Below are 19,529 nucleotides of genomic sequence, written 5' to 3' on the forward strand. Positions count from 1 at the left end.
CCCAGCTTCACTTACAGTTAGCTACAGCCATGCATTTAAGTAGTGTCCATTGGGATGCAAACAGAAGCGAATTGTGACATTTCTTGGTCTTGCCAATTAAAGGATTGCAGTCGGGCTTCCCTTGACCATTTTTTCCTCCCCCCCTTTGCTAGGAGAAAATGACAGGAGAGCCTCAGATTCAGAAATGGAAGCTGTTTACTGATGTGGAGCTGGCGTATTAGATTTAGACCACTTTTAAACAACAAATTTAGGCCACTATATTTTCGAGTATTCTTTTAACTGGGGCTTAGCCTGTGCAATAACTGATAAAGCATTTAATTTGTATATTTTAGCTATAAGAATTACCAGTTCATATTGAATATGAAATCCATGCTCACGGACAAAGAACCATTCATTATTTCTAGAATATAATAAATAATATACAATAATTCAAAATCTAAAGAACACTGAGGATTACCTAAAATATATCAGCGCTTTCCATCATCTTGTCAGATATTCTGTTGGCTTAGAGGATCTAGTTTAATAATGTCTTTCTACTAAATTCAAGTTAAATTGATCGTAATGTTGCCACCATTTATGGCGGCAAAACTGTATGCTATTGATTCATCTTTTTATTTATCTACAAAACTAGTCTCTAAAGCTCAATGATTTTCATTCTGATTTACCAATGAAAGTCTATTGAAATAAAGTCTCATTCCATGCTGTATGACGAAAACAATTTCAGTGCAGTTATCTTAAGATTTTATAAAAATATGGACACAAAGTCCTAACATGCTCTTGGCAGATGTTAACAGGAATTTTCAGGTTACCTTATAATTTCTAAGTGGTGACTTTCTGAAAATGAAGTAAATTGTCTTGTACATACAATTTTTAAGAAACAAAAAGAAACCCTCTTTTCTTTAGCAAATATATTTTTTTGCCAAACATTTTAGTTTATTATTTTATTCAACTAACATCTAAAATTAAAAGCTTTAAATATTAATGTCATAAAATTATCTTAAACTGTGATCATTAGAATCAATATCAGAATCAAATTTTTATGGGTCTTTGCACAGATTGATAATAATTATGCATATATTTATGTATTCTACAACAATTTCAAAGCCCACAAAAGGGCTATTAAAATCTAGCCCCATGGAAACAACTCGGAATACATCTTCAAGAAAACTGATTTCTTAGCCAAAATATTAACTGATACATACTAATACTGTGATATAAAGATTCATAATACAGAATATCAGTATAGACAGATAATGAAAGGATAGAAATAATGTGAATGAGTCAAGTTAATTGTAGGATATTTTTTCTCAATTTTAAGAGTTCAAAAGAGAACGTTGTTTTGGGAGATATTTTTTGAAGGAAATATCTAAAATTCAAGATATAAGGAAGATAGATTAGTTAAATAATTTAGAACTTTCCCTTCTATTATATTTACATATAGAATTTTTGTTGTTGTTGTTTTAAGTAGTGGGATGGGTAATGTTTGGTGTGAAGGAAGATGGAGTGATGGGAGGTGTATTTGAGAATTTAATCCCCATGCCAAAAGATCTGATCATTAAGTCACAGCAGGTAAAGGAAAATGAATGGCTTAGGCAGAATTGTAGATAGCATCAACATTCATCCCACTCATCCTATCAGGATGAATGCATTCTGGATTGCTTGGGTGACTCAGTTGGTTAAGCGGCCAACTTCGACTCAGCTCATGATCTCACAGTTCCTGAGTTAGAGCCCCACACAGGGCTCTCTGTTGTCAGCATGGAGCCTGCTTCAGATCCTGCCCCCCACCTCTCTCTTTGTCCCTTCCCTGCTCACACCCTCTCCCCCCAAATAAATAAACATTAAAAAAAAAGATGAATGCATTCTGGGATCCTCTGGAATTGGGTAGTTTGCTAATTGTTGTTGGTAATTGAACTGTGTGTTTAACAGTGAGAAAGAGAGCTATCAAAGTGTAGATAGATATCCTGATTAGTATCCCAATATTTCCAAATTCAGTATGCAGCTAAATTTACTTTCTCTGGTGTGAAACTAATTGTATCAAAGGAATAAAGACATTTCCCCTTGAATTTGGTTTAGGTTACCATAGCAATGAGAAAGGTATTGTCAGTGAATTTCTTATATAAATATGTATCTTATATAAAGTGTATTCTTCATTCTTCATTGAAGAAAAAATAAAAAGCTAACAAATACTTCTGTGTCTGTATGATAAGCAGGTTTTCTACTGTTTTTTAATCAGTTCCCAAATGAGGACTAAGAAGGATTCAGTTACCCACATTCTAAAAGGATCTGGCAACAACCCACACTAATGGACTTCAGGTAGAAGTAATCTTTGAGACACTGGTTAGCCAAACTACCAATCTGGGGTTCCCCAGTCTTTACAACTGGAATCATAGAGACAAGGTCTTTTAGGACTATTATGTTCACAGACTACAGGAAGCAGTGGAAAGAAAAAGGAAAGTAACACCTTTGCTTGTACTAATTCCCCAGCAACAAATCTTAGCAGACAATGGGAATGTTTTAAATGGGATATATTTTTCGAGTTTTAAATTGATCAGACATTTAAACACCAGAATAGCCTGGTCAAGTAGCCACATCTAAGACAGCATTTAGAGATCTGCTACCCAGTGGTTAAGGAATATTTAAGATAGCATGCCTCAAAGAGTAGTGATCAGAGCAAAATCTAAATATTTCATGTTTCTACCTCATTCTGTTAAAAATGCTTAATCAATTAGTAACAGGACAAAATCGTGACTGTTTTATATTTCTTTCAAATGTATTTTATATATCAGGACTATACTATCCTAGAATTATATTCAATTCTCTCTCTTAACCACTACAGGAAAATTAAAGAAAAGTCATTTAGAATATAATTCAACATTTCTGAGTAAAATATGAAAAATGTTTCATTATGGTCATATGTTTAAATCACTAAGTATTAAAGATATTAAAAATTCTTAGAAAAATATGAAAGTCATATAACATCAATGTAGAAATTATCAACGGCAGAGAAGATGATTGTATTTCAACTATGGATTTTATTGCAATGACAGTATTACTATTAAAAGCTATATTGCTACATTTTGTTCATACAAAATTTATTAAGAGGAGAATGAAATGAACCAAATAAATAAAATAAATAGCTTAGAATATATCATGAACACTTTCATTCCCATGAATCAATGTCCCTATAATAATATTACAGATTTGAAAGCATACACCAATATTAAATTTTTAATCACAGATTTCACACTGCTGATGAATTGGGTAAGTCTGAAATTAAGCAGAATTGAGTATAATAAATCAGGATCAATAAATATTAAATCAATGACTGATAAAACTTTAATTATATTATCTTTACAACTCAATGTTATGCAAATTTTTACAACCCAATATAATATGGTTAAAGAATTAATTTATATATGAAAGAAATTAAGGATATCAATTATGAGAATGAATAATGAGCATATATTGTACACAGCTACAATTTTATTACAATTCAGTGTCTCCATCTACCAGGTTTATAAAAAATGACTTGGTCATTTCTGGTCATTTATGATCCATGCAAATAAGATATCAAATTTTGGAATCTTATGTTGAAAGCAAATAATATCACCCTATGATAATGTATTAATTTTAATGTATAGAAGGTAGTATAGGTAGGTTTTTCCCACTATCCTATGAAACCTGTCATAAACTCAGATGGTGTAAAGCAAAGAAGGAGTTACATTAATTTATATGTAAATTTTTTGAGTGTTCCTACACCCCAAAAGGAATCTCTCTTGGACTTGTCTTTTTTTCCCTAAAGTTTACTTATTTTTTTAAGCAATATCTACATCCAGTGTGGGGCTTGAATTTACCATCCCGAGATCAAGAGTTGCATGCTCTTCTGACTGACTTAGCCACGTGTCTCTCTCTTAGGTTTTTCTGATCCCTTACAACACATCTTGCTAACAGATGCACAACATAAACTGAGACAAAGCACAGATGCTCACAGATACAATTCAAAGCTATGGTGACTTGATGCTGAGATGCTGAGCGTAGTTCCCAGGGAAGGAGCTTGGCAGCACCGCTCTTGTTGCTCAGGATGTGCACTGCTTCTATAACAGCTCGCTGCACAACAAACACTGAGCTCTAGTTTTGCTTTTCACCTTTTTTTTTCCATAAAACGAATATCCTGTTCAGATTTTTTCAATTAGCAAAAACAGCTACCAATGTAGGCCTTTTGCAAAAATGAAATAGATTAGCAAAAACTTTTCAAAATAGGGGGATACCTGTATATCATAGTAACTGGAAGCTTGGATTTGTGAATCATCTTGGCCTGAGTTTGAAAGCCAGCTGAGACTTTTACTAACTCTGCAAACTTGGGCTAATTATTTAACTTCTCTGATCCTCACATTCCACATCTGTGAAATATGGATGAATACACAAATTTTCCCCCATTTCCCCCCATGTTGTGTATATTAAATAAAAGGGCTTCGCTGGCAATCTTCAACACACACAAAAATATGCAAATTTACAAAATTTTAATTTACAAAAGTACCATATAAATATTTGCTATTATAATTACTGCTGTATACTGACCTTCTGACTTCAAAAAAGGGGTCAAGGGAAAAATACGAACACAGTGCTACATTAGGTTTCCTTTTAAGTGTTTTGGAAATTCATATATTAAGTAGAAATCCAAAGGGGAAAAGGGAGTCACTGACTCTTTTTGAAATGATCCTTGGTTTTACCTTTAAAAAGCCTCAGTTTATGGCGCCTGGGTGGCGCAGTCGGTTAAGCGTCCGACTTCAGCCAGGTCACGATCTCGCGGTCGTGAGTTTGAGCCCCGCATCAGGCTCTGGGCTGATGGCTCAGAGCCTGGAGCCTGTTTCCGATTCTGTGTCTCCCTCTCTCTCTGCCCCTCCCCCGCTCATGCTCTGTCTCTCTCTGTCCCAAAAATAAATAAACGTTGAAAAAAAAATTTTTTTTAAAAAGCCTCAGTTTATACAATGTTTCATTGAAAATTTTCTTTGGGCATAGTAAATGCTGTGAATTTTTACATTCTCATTTGAAATGGGGTATATCTGGATTCCTAATGAACATTAAAGTCAAATCCCAGAGTTCTCTGAATTAGATGAGAAAGCTAAATTTAATTCATAAACATGGTGTATCCTCAGTGTCGAAAAGTGCACTGAGGAACCACAATGTCCATTAAATGAAATCATTTGAATATACAGAATAAAAGACATAAAATCACATGTGAAATGTTCATAAAAACTCATTAAGAGATGTCTGTTCTAAAATAGGGCTTCACTAATATTTTGATGACTTTTTTGAAAATTTTAAATCATGGATAGGAAAAGATGAGATAAACGCTATCTATATAAAGAGAAATTTGTGTTTCTTTTTGATATGTTTTATCTTGGAATCAGTGAAAAATGTGGCTTTAGTCCATAATATCTCAAAATCCATAAAGTAATAACTACGAGTTGAAATATCTTCTTTATTGATACTTGTAATTAAAACCACAATGTTTACTGTTCATTGTCTGAGGGCCAGTGTTTTTTAGACTCCCACAGAGTTTTAGAATTTTCTGTTTCTTCAGAACATGTGATTACTGGGCTGGTAAAATTTGGTCATTGCAATGCAAGGAGATGAAGTTCTTTAAAGAATATACTACATACTTTCAGGATTTCTTTTTTTCAACTTAGAAGATGCACAAACTTTTAAGTTCAGTAAAATAACTCAGGGAATTAATAACTTTTTTTGTATTCATGCCAAATGTGTTTTGACAAGTTGAATTGCTATTATATTCTTTCTCATGCCATATGGTATCATCACCTCTTGTTGCAACAACTTGTGATAGAAACATTCATCATACCCCTTCTGTGAATAAACCCCTTATTATAAACTGCTTGTAAGAACAACTAAAAATTAAAAAAAAGCACAACCGAGTATTTAAAACATGTCTGTACTTACTAAAGATTCCAATAAATGGAACCAAGGGAGGCACTGAAATACAACAGAAAGCAGACAAGTTTTATTTAATTGTGGACAAGTAAGGTAACCTTCATAAGCTTTAGTTTACTCACCACCACAATGAGTAAAATAATCTTGCTAGGATCTTTTCAGGGTTAAATGGAACCAAGGAAAGAATAGCCTATGGCTCTTAGGTTATCAGCTGGTATAAGCTATTGAAAAGCACTCTGAATTCTTGAATTTTTCATTCATAGGAACAGTGAAGGTCTGTTGGTAAGGAATTTGAAGAAGTTGCCCCCACATAGATAGGGCATAAGAACTAATTCCTTGGACAGTGAGCAGGCCTAATTAATGATCTAAGATTTCTACCACATCCTACTTTTAATAAGATGTTGTTATTTACAATTAAATTTGTTACTGGGAATCTAATCTTGAAATTATGTCAATGAAGAAAAAAAATTAAGCAATATAATAAGCAAATACAATTTTGTAGATATATAAAAAGCTCCAAACAGCAAAGTTAACAAATTTTAACTCAATCACATTTTAGGCCAAAGGGCAGCCTCAATAAAGTACTAAGAATCAATATTAATCAGAAGGTATTCTCTGATGATAATGAAATCAAATTAGAAGTCAATTACTAATAAAATATGCATACATACACATGAGCTATTATCTATCTGTTGCTACTTCCAAAAATTCTTCAAGCCCCCAAAACATTTTACAAATAAATTCTATCTAATATTCAAGTAATAAATAATTCTTTTCTTGCATAGGTTAGGCCTAAAAAGAAAAGAAGAAAAACTTTATGAGACTACTATAACTTGGCAAGTAAGGAAAGTTTAAGAGAATAAAAAACAAATTATAACAACGTTTTACTTAAGAACTTACATTAAAATCCTAAATAAGCTATTAAATAGCAACATCTAATGGTACATAAACATCATGATCAATTACGATTTATCTCAGAAGGGTAAGGAATACATTAAAAGAATTTAAAAGCTAATTCTGGAAAATATGTGGAAGACTAATAAAAGTCTATGAGTAGCTAAGGCAATTCTGAAAGACACAATCAAAATGGGAAGTCTGACTAGAACAGATATTAAGCAAGTTCTGGTAATAACATGGTGCTAGTAGAGGAACAAAGTGTACTCCATGGAACAGAAGAGAGAGCACAGAAACAAAGCTTTGATACAGGATAGTGTGGCAGCACAAATCTGATGGGAAAAGATGGATTATTTAGCAAATGATGTTGGAAATTTGGCTCACTAGAGAAAGAATTCCAAATGTCCTCCAAAGACTACAAAGGCACACACTGTAGAGGGAAAAGGTAACTGCTTAAAAGTATGTATCTCTTTGTAACAAAGACCAATTAATAAAGACAGGAACCACTGGGCAGAGACATAACAATGGCAAAAGCATTCAAATTGTGTATCAGCAAGTGAAAGAAAAAGTGTACGGGAAAGATAATAGGAAAAATAGGAAAACATTAAAACTTGTTATAACAAAAACAAAAACAAAAACAAAAAAACAGAGGGGCGCCTGGGTGGCTCAGTTGGGTCAGCATTCAACTTCAGCTCAGGTCATGATCTCTCGGTTCATGAGTTTGAGCCCCAGCTCAGAGCCTGGAACCTGCTTAGGATTCCATGTCTCCCTCTCTCTGTGCCCTTCCCCCACGCAGGCTTTGTCTCTCTCTCTCTCTCTGTCTCTGTCTCTCAAAAATAAATAATAAAAACAGTAAAAAATAGAAAATTTAGCAGGAACAAATGTGCATAAATATTTTACTAATAGGGTTCCTCTGAGTATTACTAAAGATGTTACATATGTGCTGTTTCATTATATTGTACTAATGAAAGTTACTGAATAGAAGATCTGGCAATTTTAGAAACCTTTGTGCAGCTAATTGAATAGAATGTGGCAAATTCAAAGAAGGCAGAAAAATGCCATTTTTGACTTACATCTTGGTAGAAGTAATATATTACTATCCAATGATGTCAATACTTTTGCCGATAACTTATTACCTTCTATGCTCAAGGCTTGTTTTTTTTTTTTTGTTTTTTTTTTTTTTTGATCTCATAATTAAGCAGTTTTAAATTACAACCTTAAACTATCAATCTTCAGTTCTGGAACTGAGAGGACTTTTCTATTAGCACATTGAAGGATCCGATTGAAAATATTAACGTCCACAGAAAACATTCCAGAGTATTCTAAAATGCATGCTCAAATAGCACATTTATAAAAGTTCCAGAGACTTTGATGACAGACCTTATTTAAAATACATAATTGTATGTAGTGGAAAAATCCAACAATTGGGACTCAGTCAAGAGAAAATTAGATTAGGAAATTTTCAAGTGCAGACTGAGAAGCTCAAGACACAACATCCTACAATACTGTCTGCACATTTTAATTACACATTCAATGATTTAATACATAATCCTTTATTTAAAGTAACTACAATTTATATGCTTTCACCACTTTTTAAAATGAGGTAAAGAAAAAAAAATTATCATTTTAAAACACGGTAACACTCCTGTAAGAAAGCACTCCTGGAAATAGGAAAATGAGAAAAGTTGAAGTCTGAAAGAGTTGTTATTATCTTATTCCCTTATTGTTGTTTTTACTTAAATGAGAGGTACACCCCTGAATTAGGGGAAACTGAAATGCACTCAGACTATGTTGGTAAGACTTTCGGTCCATCTGTGTAGTCTACAAACCCTTGTGATGATTAATTTGCCAATCAGTGACCATTCATTTATTTTCTTTAATCATAGAGCATTTTTGTCTCCTTTTATAATTTGGAATATATTTAAGTAGTTTGAGCTGTGATTCTTAAGACTTATGTATCTCAGTATTTTCTAGAATTTGGGGAGAATATGTATTTATCTAAAGGCAGAGTGTAAGCAGCATTGTCACCCATCCAGGGACTTTTCTATCACCAGTTGATACTGGATAGGGACTCTATTGCTCAAGATGTTAACTGCCCGCAAAAAGATAGTAAGTAATGAATTTGGACAACAAAAAATGGTTACAGGCTTATTACTTCCATTTATTTTTTGGGGGGGAGTATATCTGTTAATCCAATCCAGCTTTCCACCATTTCCCTTCCTCTCCCCACATTCCATCCTGTCCTTTGGAACTCACAGTCAAATACCAACCAATCCCCCTCTATACTAAACTTCATCTCTAGGTGTTTCTATAACCTTCATGCTTTAAGTGAAATTGTCCCCTGAGGACAGCACTTTCCCCGAAGACCACACAAACTCAAATATTTGTTCTCTCACAACCTTTTGGCAGTAGAAGTGCCATGGTGAGACCATGATTTCTCCTCCAAACTCCCAGCTCCTTTGAGGTTTTTACCATCAGATGTTTATTACCACTTCAGACCTCCCATTTTTCCTACTCTTCACTTTTTCACTTTAAATCACTCCCTTTGTGTTCATACTTTCCTCCATGGCTAACCTTGATCCTATGACTTCTTACTTTCTTACCTCCTCTTTCACCTTTAATGATTCTAAGAAACCCCAACTTTGGATAGGCAGGCATTGTTGGGGGGAAAAAATAAAAACACAACCAAAAAAAAAAAACACGAAGAAACAAAACAAAAAACACACAACCATGATTACTTAACACATGCTAAATTCATGACAACACAACAGTGACACTTAACAATGGCTGACATGCCAACTATTCTTTCCTAGCATATATGTTTTTCTACTCTCCATCTTCCTTCAGTGTCAAACTTTCTGGTCATTCTAAGCTCTCAGTTGAATATTGTCACCTATTTGCTTGAAAACAAAATGAAATCGAGCTGACATTTGCAAACACACTGGTGCCCTGTGCAGACTTCACAGTCTCTTGTAGAGATCCTGAATCTATCCTCTAGCTGCTGCACGCTCGGCTGCTAAAGGCTTACCCCTGTGACCTATGGATGACTGTCCTTGGGCATGAGAGCTATTATGCCACAGAGTAACAAGTACCTGGGAGTTTACATTCCATTCACACCACACAGGGAGCCTGTGGTCAATTACTAACAGGTGTGAAATTATACAATACCAGCTCCTTTGCCTCAAGGTTGGAAAGTTGCAAAGTATAATTTACACTCCAGTGCCCCCTTTGGCACCTGGGTCAGTCTGAGACTTCACCCAAAATGACAACCTTGCGCGCTTCTCCCTCTTACCTACGCTGCTTCCCCTTACTTTCTTACTGATTTCTTCTGAAAGCACTTCCTAAATAAATTGTTTGACTGAATCCTTGATTCAGAGTCTGCTTCTGGGAGAACTCCACCTAGAATACTGACAGAAATGTTCCCATCTTCCAACACTAATCAATCAACTGTCTTCACCAGCACCCCCACACACTATCTTCCCTCCTATTATAATGAAAGAAGTGCCTTTGTTCTTATAAAGCCAACATATCTGCTCATCTAGGTGCTTCTAAAGAACTGTGCTTCTGTAGTGATTGTGCTCTCTCCTGTTTCATCAGTGTCTTCTTCTCTATTGGCTCACTCTCACCAGGAAACACACTCTAATATTCTTGACTTTGAAGAAACAAAAATACCTTCTTCCTAGATCTCAGACGCTCTCCAGACTCTCCAAGAATCTTAAGCGTTATCTTTTACTGAAAAATGTATCAAGTAATCCATACTTGCTCACTTCTCATTTTCTTAAAAGCTACTCTCTTTAGGCATCTTTCCCCACAAAATTCCACAGTGCCCCTGTCACTGACAGGACCATTGTTAATTTTTTCCATATTATCATATTTGCCCACTCAGAAATATTCTATGGTTGACTACCTCCTTCTATCCTTGGGCTTCCATGACATAATGTTATTACATTTACCTTGTTGACTATACTTTCTGAATCACCTTTCCCAGAACAACATTCTTCTTAGGTGGTTTTATTCAGTAATTCACCCTAAATAACAGTAACTCTGAAATCTCTATTTCTAATCCTGACAAGACTGCTGTGCCATTAAAAAATCCTGATAATTGCATTTTCCTTGCATGATTTTATGGTCCATAACTTAAAAATACTAGTAGAATCACAGGTTTTTAAAGATGGGGCCCTTAGTTGGGGCGCCTGGGTGGCGCAGTCGGTTAAGCGTCCGGCTTCAGCCAGGTCACGATCTCGCGGTCCGTGAGTTCGAGCCCCGCGTCAGGCTCTGGGCTGATGGCTCAGAGCCTGGAGCCTGTTTCCGATTCTGTGTCTCCCTCTCTCTCTGCCCCTCCCCCGTTCATGCTCTGTCTCTCTGTCCCAAAAATGAATAAACGTTGAAAAAAAAAAAAAAAAAATTTAAAAAAAAAAAAAAAAAAAAAAAAAAAAGATGGGGCCCTTAGTGATCATGTAATCCAATCACTAGATTTAAAGTTTCATAAGCACATACTCAATATAAAATGATGCTTGCTGAAAAGAAAATCATCTCTTTTAAAATAAAACGCAATTTATTTATAGATGTGCAATGTGACCTAACAAGGAATATACAGTAATGGTTAAGGAAATGGACCCTCAGGTCTGACAATCTGCTGAAATCCTAGTTCTGGCACTAACTAGCTATGAGATCCAAAGGTGAGTTAATTACCCTCTCAGAAACTCAGAAGGTTTATTGCAAAGATTAAATTTACACATGAGAAGGACTTAGAATTGTGCCTAGCACACAGTGAAACTTCAACAAGTTAACTAATTGTCTTATTATTTTGCACAAAATTTCAAATAGAAACAACACATAAAATCTCAAAGTGCTATCTGATCAAGTGCAGCAATTACAGTTGATTTAGGGGCAGAACCAGGGAGTAGTGGAATCTGTGACTAAATTTTTACTTACAGTATGTGACTGAAAATGCACCATAGTATTTAACTTAATATTGCCTACAATATTTTACTTTAAATATCTTCAAGAAGCATTTGAAATGGGTTGATTTGGACTTGGAAGCTAACAGTCTTTCAGCCCAATATTACTTATTCAGAGTTTCCCACAACACATTTTCAAAATCAGTAAATTTTGTAAAATTTTCAGACAAATTTATATATAGTCACCGAACTAAATAAAAATTACAATTTAAAATAATTTGTGTCATTTTAAAGAAAGCTCTGTTAGGAAAAAAAAAAAAAAGTATTTCCAGTTAGTTCTGATTACAGTAACCAAAAGAAACTTTTAAAAGCCCCCAAATTATGATACAAGTGAGATTTCTTGTGTACTTCATTCAGCCTTTGGAAGTACTCATATCTTCTACATAATACTTCAAAGAACTATCCCTTAAATAACGACTGGGTAAAAATTGGCTTTTGTATTGAAAAACAATGATCTGCTTGGAAGTAATCAAAAGTGATTCAAATGCTTTCATTTACATTTGGAATCTACAAACCCAAATTTACTCATTCCTTATATAATTGTTTATAAGCTGAAACTACATTAAAATAATATGTTAAAAGTAAATGAAATCATGTTTGTGAGTTTTACCCATAGTACATACGAGTTCATTTTACAAAATAGAATTAAACAAAATATCGGGTGCCTGAATGGTTCAGTCAGTGAAGCGTCTGACTCTGGATTTTGGCTCAGGGCATGATCTCACGTCGTGAGTTAGAGCCCAGCATCGGTCTCTGTGCTGACTGTGCAAAGCCTGCTTGGGATTCTCTCTCTCTCCCTCTCTCTGTCATTCCCCTGCTTGTGTACTCTCTCTCTCTCAAAATAAAGAAATGAACTTAAAAAAAATTAAACAAGATATTGCTAAATATTTTTAACCTTTATTCAAATGTTTAAAATTCAAGGAAAATAAAGAGCAATTATATTTTTAAATGAACAAAAAATATAAACATAGAGGAGGTTAAAAGTTTTTTATCCCCAGAGGTGCCTGGGTGGCTCAGTCTGACTTTGGCTCAGGTCATGATCTCGCATTTCATGAGTTCAAGCCCTGCATTGGACTCCACACTGACAGAGCGGAGCCTGCTTGCTTTTTTCTCTCTCTCTCTGCCTCTCCCCTTCTCTGCCCCTCCTCAATTTGAGTGCACTCTCTGTCTCTTAAAACAAATAAACAAGAAAAAATTATCCCCAAATTGTAACTAGATTCTTACATTAATTTTTAAGTGATATATATAAAGCAATTTAAAACACTATTTGGAGACAAATGAATTTTACAGTAATTAAATGTTCTCATTTTCATAAGATTTGATTAAATTTTCATTATGCAGCTATATACACAGTAGCATATTAATAGAAAATTAGACTTGATTTTTGGAAACTTTTTCAGAAGTTAGAAATATAGGATGACTCAGAAAAATGACATTCTTAGGCTGTTCTATCACTAATATGTTTATGGACATAATGTAGGGCAAGCCATTTTCAAGGAAAATTTTGTATGAGTACTATAATATTCACCACACTAACTTCAAAAAATCAAGATTGCTGTGGTATAACAAAAAAATAAATATTTGGTCTTTGTTCCTGGGGCAGACTTTCTCAAACCCTTGAAATCTCTTGAGTGATAACAGTGTCTTTTGTATGCTAATGAATGATGGAGGTGGGCAGAGAGAATAGGAAACAGTGGAGGTGAGCAGAAGGGACAGGTCTGGAGAAAAAGCCATGATTAGAGGCTTGGAACTTTCAGCCCCACTCCTACCTACAACTCCACCCCTAGTAAAGGGTGGGGGCCCAGAAATTGAGTTCTATCATTATTGGCCAATGATTTGATCAATCACATCTTTGTAATGAAACCTCCACTAAAACCCCTAACAGATGCTGCAGTTCAAGGAGCTTCTGGGTTGGTGAACACTTTGGAAGGGCTGGAGGGTAGACTCCAGAGAAGCCACGCAAGTTTTACACTGCTGCCAACTCAGTCCCTCCCCCTAATGCGTCTTTTTTTTTTTTTTTAATGTTTATTTCTTTACGTTAGAGAGAGAGAGAACACAACCAGGGGAAGGAGAGAGAGAAGGAGACACAGAATTTTAAGTTTATAACAAGTATATATATTAATATTCATGTTAATATATAAATAGGGAAGTAGAGGATTAAAATAATCTTAGAATAATGTTATAGTTTTCAATGTTATATAACTTTCTTCCCAGGTAGACGGATACTTCTAGACATAATGGGTACTTACTACATATGAGTCATGATAGTTTACTACATTACTTTAAAGGAAAACATCTGCTGGCCAGTCAGTTAACAGAACTCAGTCATAATTTTATCATATAAAGGAAGAACTGTTTTGTCTATACTCCTTCTTATATAAGACGAACCTTCACTGTACACATAGATCCCATCCCCCTGCCTACTCAAATGTAGAAACCACACAATTCTCCCCTCTTGCCAACATCAACTACTTGTCCATTCTTACCAGATTAAAAGGAAGAGGCTGTAATCTCTATCATGCTGAAAATTAACCAATGGATAAAACACAAACAAAACTCCCTTGATCTTACATTTTCCTTCAGCTACTACATATCTTGGCTCTTATTTACAGAAAAAGATCCAAAAGAGTTGTGTTTACATGTCATTTTTAACTCCTCTCTTCCTTTTCTCCCCTCAATCCACTCTAATGAGGCATTGTCAACCACTTTGCTAAAACAGCTTTTGTCAAATGCACAGGGATCTCCAGGTGGTCCAGTGATAATGGTTAAGTTCCCACCTTAACTGAAAGGCTTGATTCACCTAGCTTCCAGCATCTCTAGTCCTCTTCCTCTTTCACTGGATGCTTTTTCTAAATCTATTTTGTAGGCTCGGAATTTCTAAATTTTTTTTTTCAACGTTTATTTATTTTTGGGACAGAGAGAGACAGAGCATGAACGGGGGAAGGGCAGAGAGAGAGGGAGACACAGAATCAGAAACAGGCTCCAGGCTCTGAGCCATCAGCCCAGAGCCTGACGCGGGGCTCGAACTCACAGACCACGAGATCGTGACCTGGCTGAAGTCGGACGCTTAACCGACTGCGCCACCCAGGCGCCCCATAGGCTCGGAATTTCTAATATGTCTAAAAGTTAGTGACACAGGGTTATTTATAGTCATTGGTGTTCTTATTTCATTTTACCCAATATCCCTTTATTTTATCCAGTATCATATAGATTTTTAAAAAAATCCACCTTGACCAATTTTCCTAAGATTGCAGCCAGTACCCACACTTCTAGGTCTGAGGAGTGGCCACAGGGAAGCTGTTTGTGGGAAGGATAGATGGAGCTTAGGTCCTGACTAACATCAATGAGCTACTGAACTGACTCTGGAACCATCTAGTTCTGGATTGTTTGGGCCCATAAATCATCAGTGTCATAATTTAGACCACGATATGGGTCAGCATTTGATACTTATGGCAGGAGCTATCCTAACAGAAACATACGTTCCAGTGACTAGTGAGGGAAACCAGTGTGACTAGAATATCACTATCTTATTACACCATCACATACCACTTTTATATATATAGAATATTATATGATTTGAAAAAATATTATATTAATGATATCAAATTATTATTTATATTAAATATTATATTAAATGATTTGAAAAAAGTATATATATATACCACATACTTATCACATACCACTTTTACTATTTTACTGCTTTTTTTTTCAAATCATTTCACTCTGCTTAATTTTTAAAGGAGATGTATCGCTGTGACAAACAAAAAAGGATTATTTGGCATTATGGAAAATAATAAATATACAGAAAGTGAAATCAATACTAAACACAATTGGGGGGCCTGGGTGGCTCAGTCGGTTGAGCATCCGACTTCGGCTCAGGTCATGATCTCACGGTTTGTGAGTTCGAGCCCCGTGTCAGGCTCTGTGCTGTCAGCTCGGAGCCTGGAGCCTGCTTCAGATTCTGTGTCTCCTTCTCTCTCTGCCCCTTCCCCACTTGTGCTCTGTCTCTCTCTGTCTCTCAAAAACAAATAAATGTAAATTTTTTAAAATAAAATAAACACAATAAAATATAAAACCACTACATGCAAACATAAAATAAAACAGACCTACACAGTGATGAATCCAAACTGAAATCTCCAGGGTTCATTGTCATTGCTCCAACGACCTACTCCACATCGACACTGAGATGTTCAGTCTTTCAAAGTTATGTTGTTGAAAAAACCTCTCTTGACTGACACCTCATGTATTTTTCCTACAGTTTTCCACATCTTAGTAATAACAACTCACCCTTCCAGTACCCCAAGCAACAAACTTTGAAATCACGATCCACTCCTTTCTCTTATAGCCTATATAAAATAAATTCACAAATTGTTTGTCTTCAAGATAAATCCAAAATTTTAGTACTTCTGATTTATTAAATAAACTAATGAAAAATTAAAAAATGAAAATCAAATAAAAGTTCCTATATAAAAATTAAATAAAATCTGTGAATAAGATGGACTACTAATGTTATTTACTTATAATTTTCACTCAGACTTCTTCCACTCTTATGAAAATTTGCACTTAACTATTTTTGGGGAAAATGAATCTTATTGACTTCAGAAATGTTGGTTTCATAAAAAAATTCCATTTCCCAAGCTCTTCCAAATTCTGACTGCACACCTCACGTAGGATACAAAGGAAATCTCAGTCTAAGTCACATATAAAAAACAAAAAAACTGCTAATTTTTATGTTTTTTACTATAAAGAAGAACTTTTTTTCCCTTAGGTAGGCAGCCTTTAAGGCTTTCTCATCCTTAGACTGTAACTGACTCTCCTAAATTTGATATAAATTTTATGTGATTATATTTTAGGGAAAAGTGAAACTATTATTTGATCTTAAGTATAATGCAGAACAGTTCCAGTGTGCCTACGACAGTCATGCTTCAAACTATTTTCCTCAAATGTCAGCTCTCTCAGTGTATAAAACAGTGATGCATAAACCACCTGGCTTCTAGAAAGATCATATGGGGATTTAAATACACTTTAATGAAAAAAAAACTTAAGAAAAAAAAAAAAAAGAGAGAGACAAACACTTTTACATTTCAGAAAACTTTAAAATGCATGATTCAACGAGACTGGCAACAACACTTGCAGAATGCACACCTTTGTGAATCTGTGGCTGCAATTCATTTTCCAGATAAGTAATTGTGAAATGCTTTTACTGTGGAAATTAACTTACTCAGTAAAAGACTAACGGCTACTTACTACCTTAACTTGTTGGAAACAAATCTAGTGGTGTTATATCAATACACAGAACTGCACACAGTGTTTTTTAGACCATTACTCTTCAGAAACACCTGGATCATTTATGATAATGTTATGATGCATTTCCAGGGATCTTTAACCACAGACCAAGGAAGTGAAGGAAGACTGGGAAAAATGAAATAACAGATAGATGTATACCTTTCAGAATTTTCTTGAACATTATTGTATCTTATTATAATCAATAAAATAAATCAATGACTATTTCTACTCTTTCTAGAATGAGAGTGCTTATGGGATATATGAGAATGAGCAGGTTTACCTGATTAAAAAAAAAAAAAAGATTTGGTGAAATACATCTTTACTATAGTGTGCTGACCCAGTAATCTTTTTATAAGAGAGGTGACAGTTTTTAAAAACCACATCTCTAAATATTTAAAATACTTACAAATTGGTAAAATTTTCATTGGAATTTAGCAGCATCCGTGGTGAAAGGTAAACTATGAATAAAATCAATTGCTTGGAGATATAAGCTATTTTTTTAAGTCTTCATGGACTATATGGACTATACTGAGCTTCCTTGTAAAAAACTTAATATTTCAACATTTTTATATCACTAGCTAATATTTAGAGAAAAATGAGAAAGTACTAAAAACATTCTCATAAAAACTCATCTGGAAACTTTGAAATGGATCAATATTTTTACTAAACACAACTCAGAACTAGACTTACTATCCTCATAAACGTTCGAACTCTTTTTAGGATATTACTCTGACCACAGTATAAAGATGATACCTGCTGTTTGAAAAGGCGGCTGGCTCTCTCCTTTCTCCCGTCTCCCACATACCCTCTCTCTTCTAGCTACATATACATATATAGCTATCTTAATGTATTAACATAAGGAGAAAACTTAAAGCCTTAAAATATTCTGGTGATATTGTTGCATTTTTCAAGATTAAGTCAATTTGCTCTTCTGTCTTCTATTTACAGAACCCTACACCCTAACTCCATAAAGTAATAATGTAATACTGTAATACTGTAATAATGTAACATATTACATTCAAGCTGAATGTAATTCTGAGTTAACTGTTTCCAGCAACAGGTAGAAACATAGTCCTCAAAGTGAAAGTTACCTTTAAGGAACAGAATAAGTAATTACTGACACTGGTGAGGTATAACTTTTTAAAAATTATTATTCAGCCCTTAAGTTATTTAGAGCATTCTTAGATTTCTTTATGTATGGCAGGTGTCCAAACTCACTGAGCATACTTTTTTTTCTTCAGGACTAACTATAAAATTTGCTATTTAATAGTTAAATGAACATTTTACTCCTATAGCCAATTCTTTCATAATAGAATAAGTTTGGTTTTTTTTTTTTTTAAAGCCATCCTTAACAACATTCTTAATGATACCCCATGGTAAACAAATTCTAGGCAGTCAAATTCTAACAGGATTTTGACATGAAGTTGAGCAGATTTCATCATGGAAAACACAAAGAGCCAAAGGAAGCAGTGTATTTCTACATTATAGTTAAAAATAATCATACCATTATGTATGGGCACAAATTATGTGATGTATGCATTATACATATAATTATATTTAATTACCTCAAAGCTCTACAAAGTAGATGCAATTATGCCCAATTCAGAGGAGAGCCATGATGAAACTTACAAGGTAATATAACCGTTACAAGACTGAATAGAAAATCAAACCCAAGTGTGTCTGACACTGAAGTCATCGCTCCCCTCTATTATTGTCTTCCCTTAGCAATTAGAGCACAGGGAAGAAGGAAGAAAAGTGAAAGTATTTCTTTAAACCATGTGACAATATGTTTGCCAACCCACCACTCCTGCTAAACCTAAGGTAAGAGGAGAGACCAGCAATCAGAAAACATGACTAAGCCAAAACTGGAAGTCTCAATGCCAAATTCTATATATGGGAAAGGGCAAAGGGACAAACACAAGAAAGGGAAGCTTAAGTTGACTCCTTGTCCCTCCATACAGGCACTGATTTTCTTTCTTAGGCCTAAAAGCCTCTACTATGACTTTTTAGTTTTTAAAGTACCTGTGATGTTATTAAACCAATAATAGAAGAAATAGTTGATAACCATGTAAACAATACATTTTTATTTTGAAGGTAATTGTCAAGAGTGCTATAAATGCTCCTCAAGAAGTAAAGTTTTAGGGGGCACCTGGGTGGCTCAGTCGGTTAAGTGTTCAACTCTTGATATAAGCTCGGGTCATGATCTCACAGTTCCTGAAATGGAGCCCATGTTGGACTCTGTGAGGATGACAGTGCGGAGCCTGCTTGGGATTCTCTCTCCCCTTCTCTCTCTTCACCAGCCCCCCCAACCGCTTGTGCACTCATGCACATGCTCTCTCTCTTTCAAAAAAAAATAAATAAACATTTTTAAAAATAAAAATAGTTTTACACATCATTATACTTCAGCAACAATGGAGGTTGACTTTGTGCTAGTAATAA

At 34.7% G+C, this 19,529-nt stretch overlaps 1 protein-coding gene across 35 annotated transcripts in view; it reads right to left on the reverse strand.

The window, feature by feature from the left end:
• ADGRL3 (adhesion G protein-coupled receptor L3) overlaps positions 1–19,529 on the reverse strand; it is an 828,850-nt gene that overhangs the window by 57,395 nt on the left and 751,926 nt on the right. For 12 of the 35 annotated variants that reach the window (XM_045473912.1, XM_045473896.1, XM_045473897.1 and 9 more), the window contains one exon: positions 5,959–5,991. The exons of the other annotated variants lie outside the window; for them this stretch is intronic. In XM_045473912.1, the coding sequence (XP_045329868.1) occupies positions 5,959–5,991 (33 nt within the window). The remainder of the gene's footprint in view (positions 1–5,958; positions 5,992–19,529) is intronic. 35 annotated transcript variants of the gene reach the window in all.

Source organism: Leopardus geoffroyi, chromosome B1 (genome assembly GCF_018350155.1).
Source record: "Leopardus geoffroyi isolate Oge1 chromosome B1, O.geoffroyi_Oge1_pat1.0, whole genome shotgun sequence".
In the NCBI taxonomy this organism is placed as follows: domain Eukaryota; kingdom Metazoa; phylum Chordata; class Mammalia; order Carnivora; family Felidae; genus Leopardus; species Leopardus geoffroyi.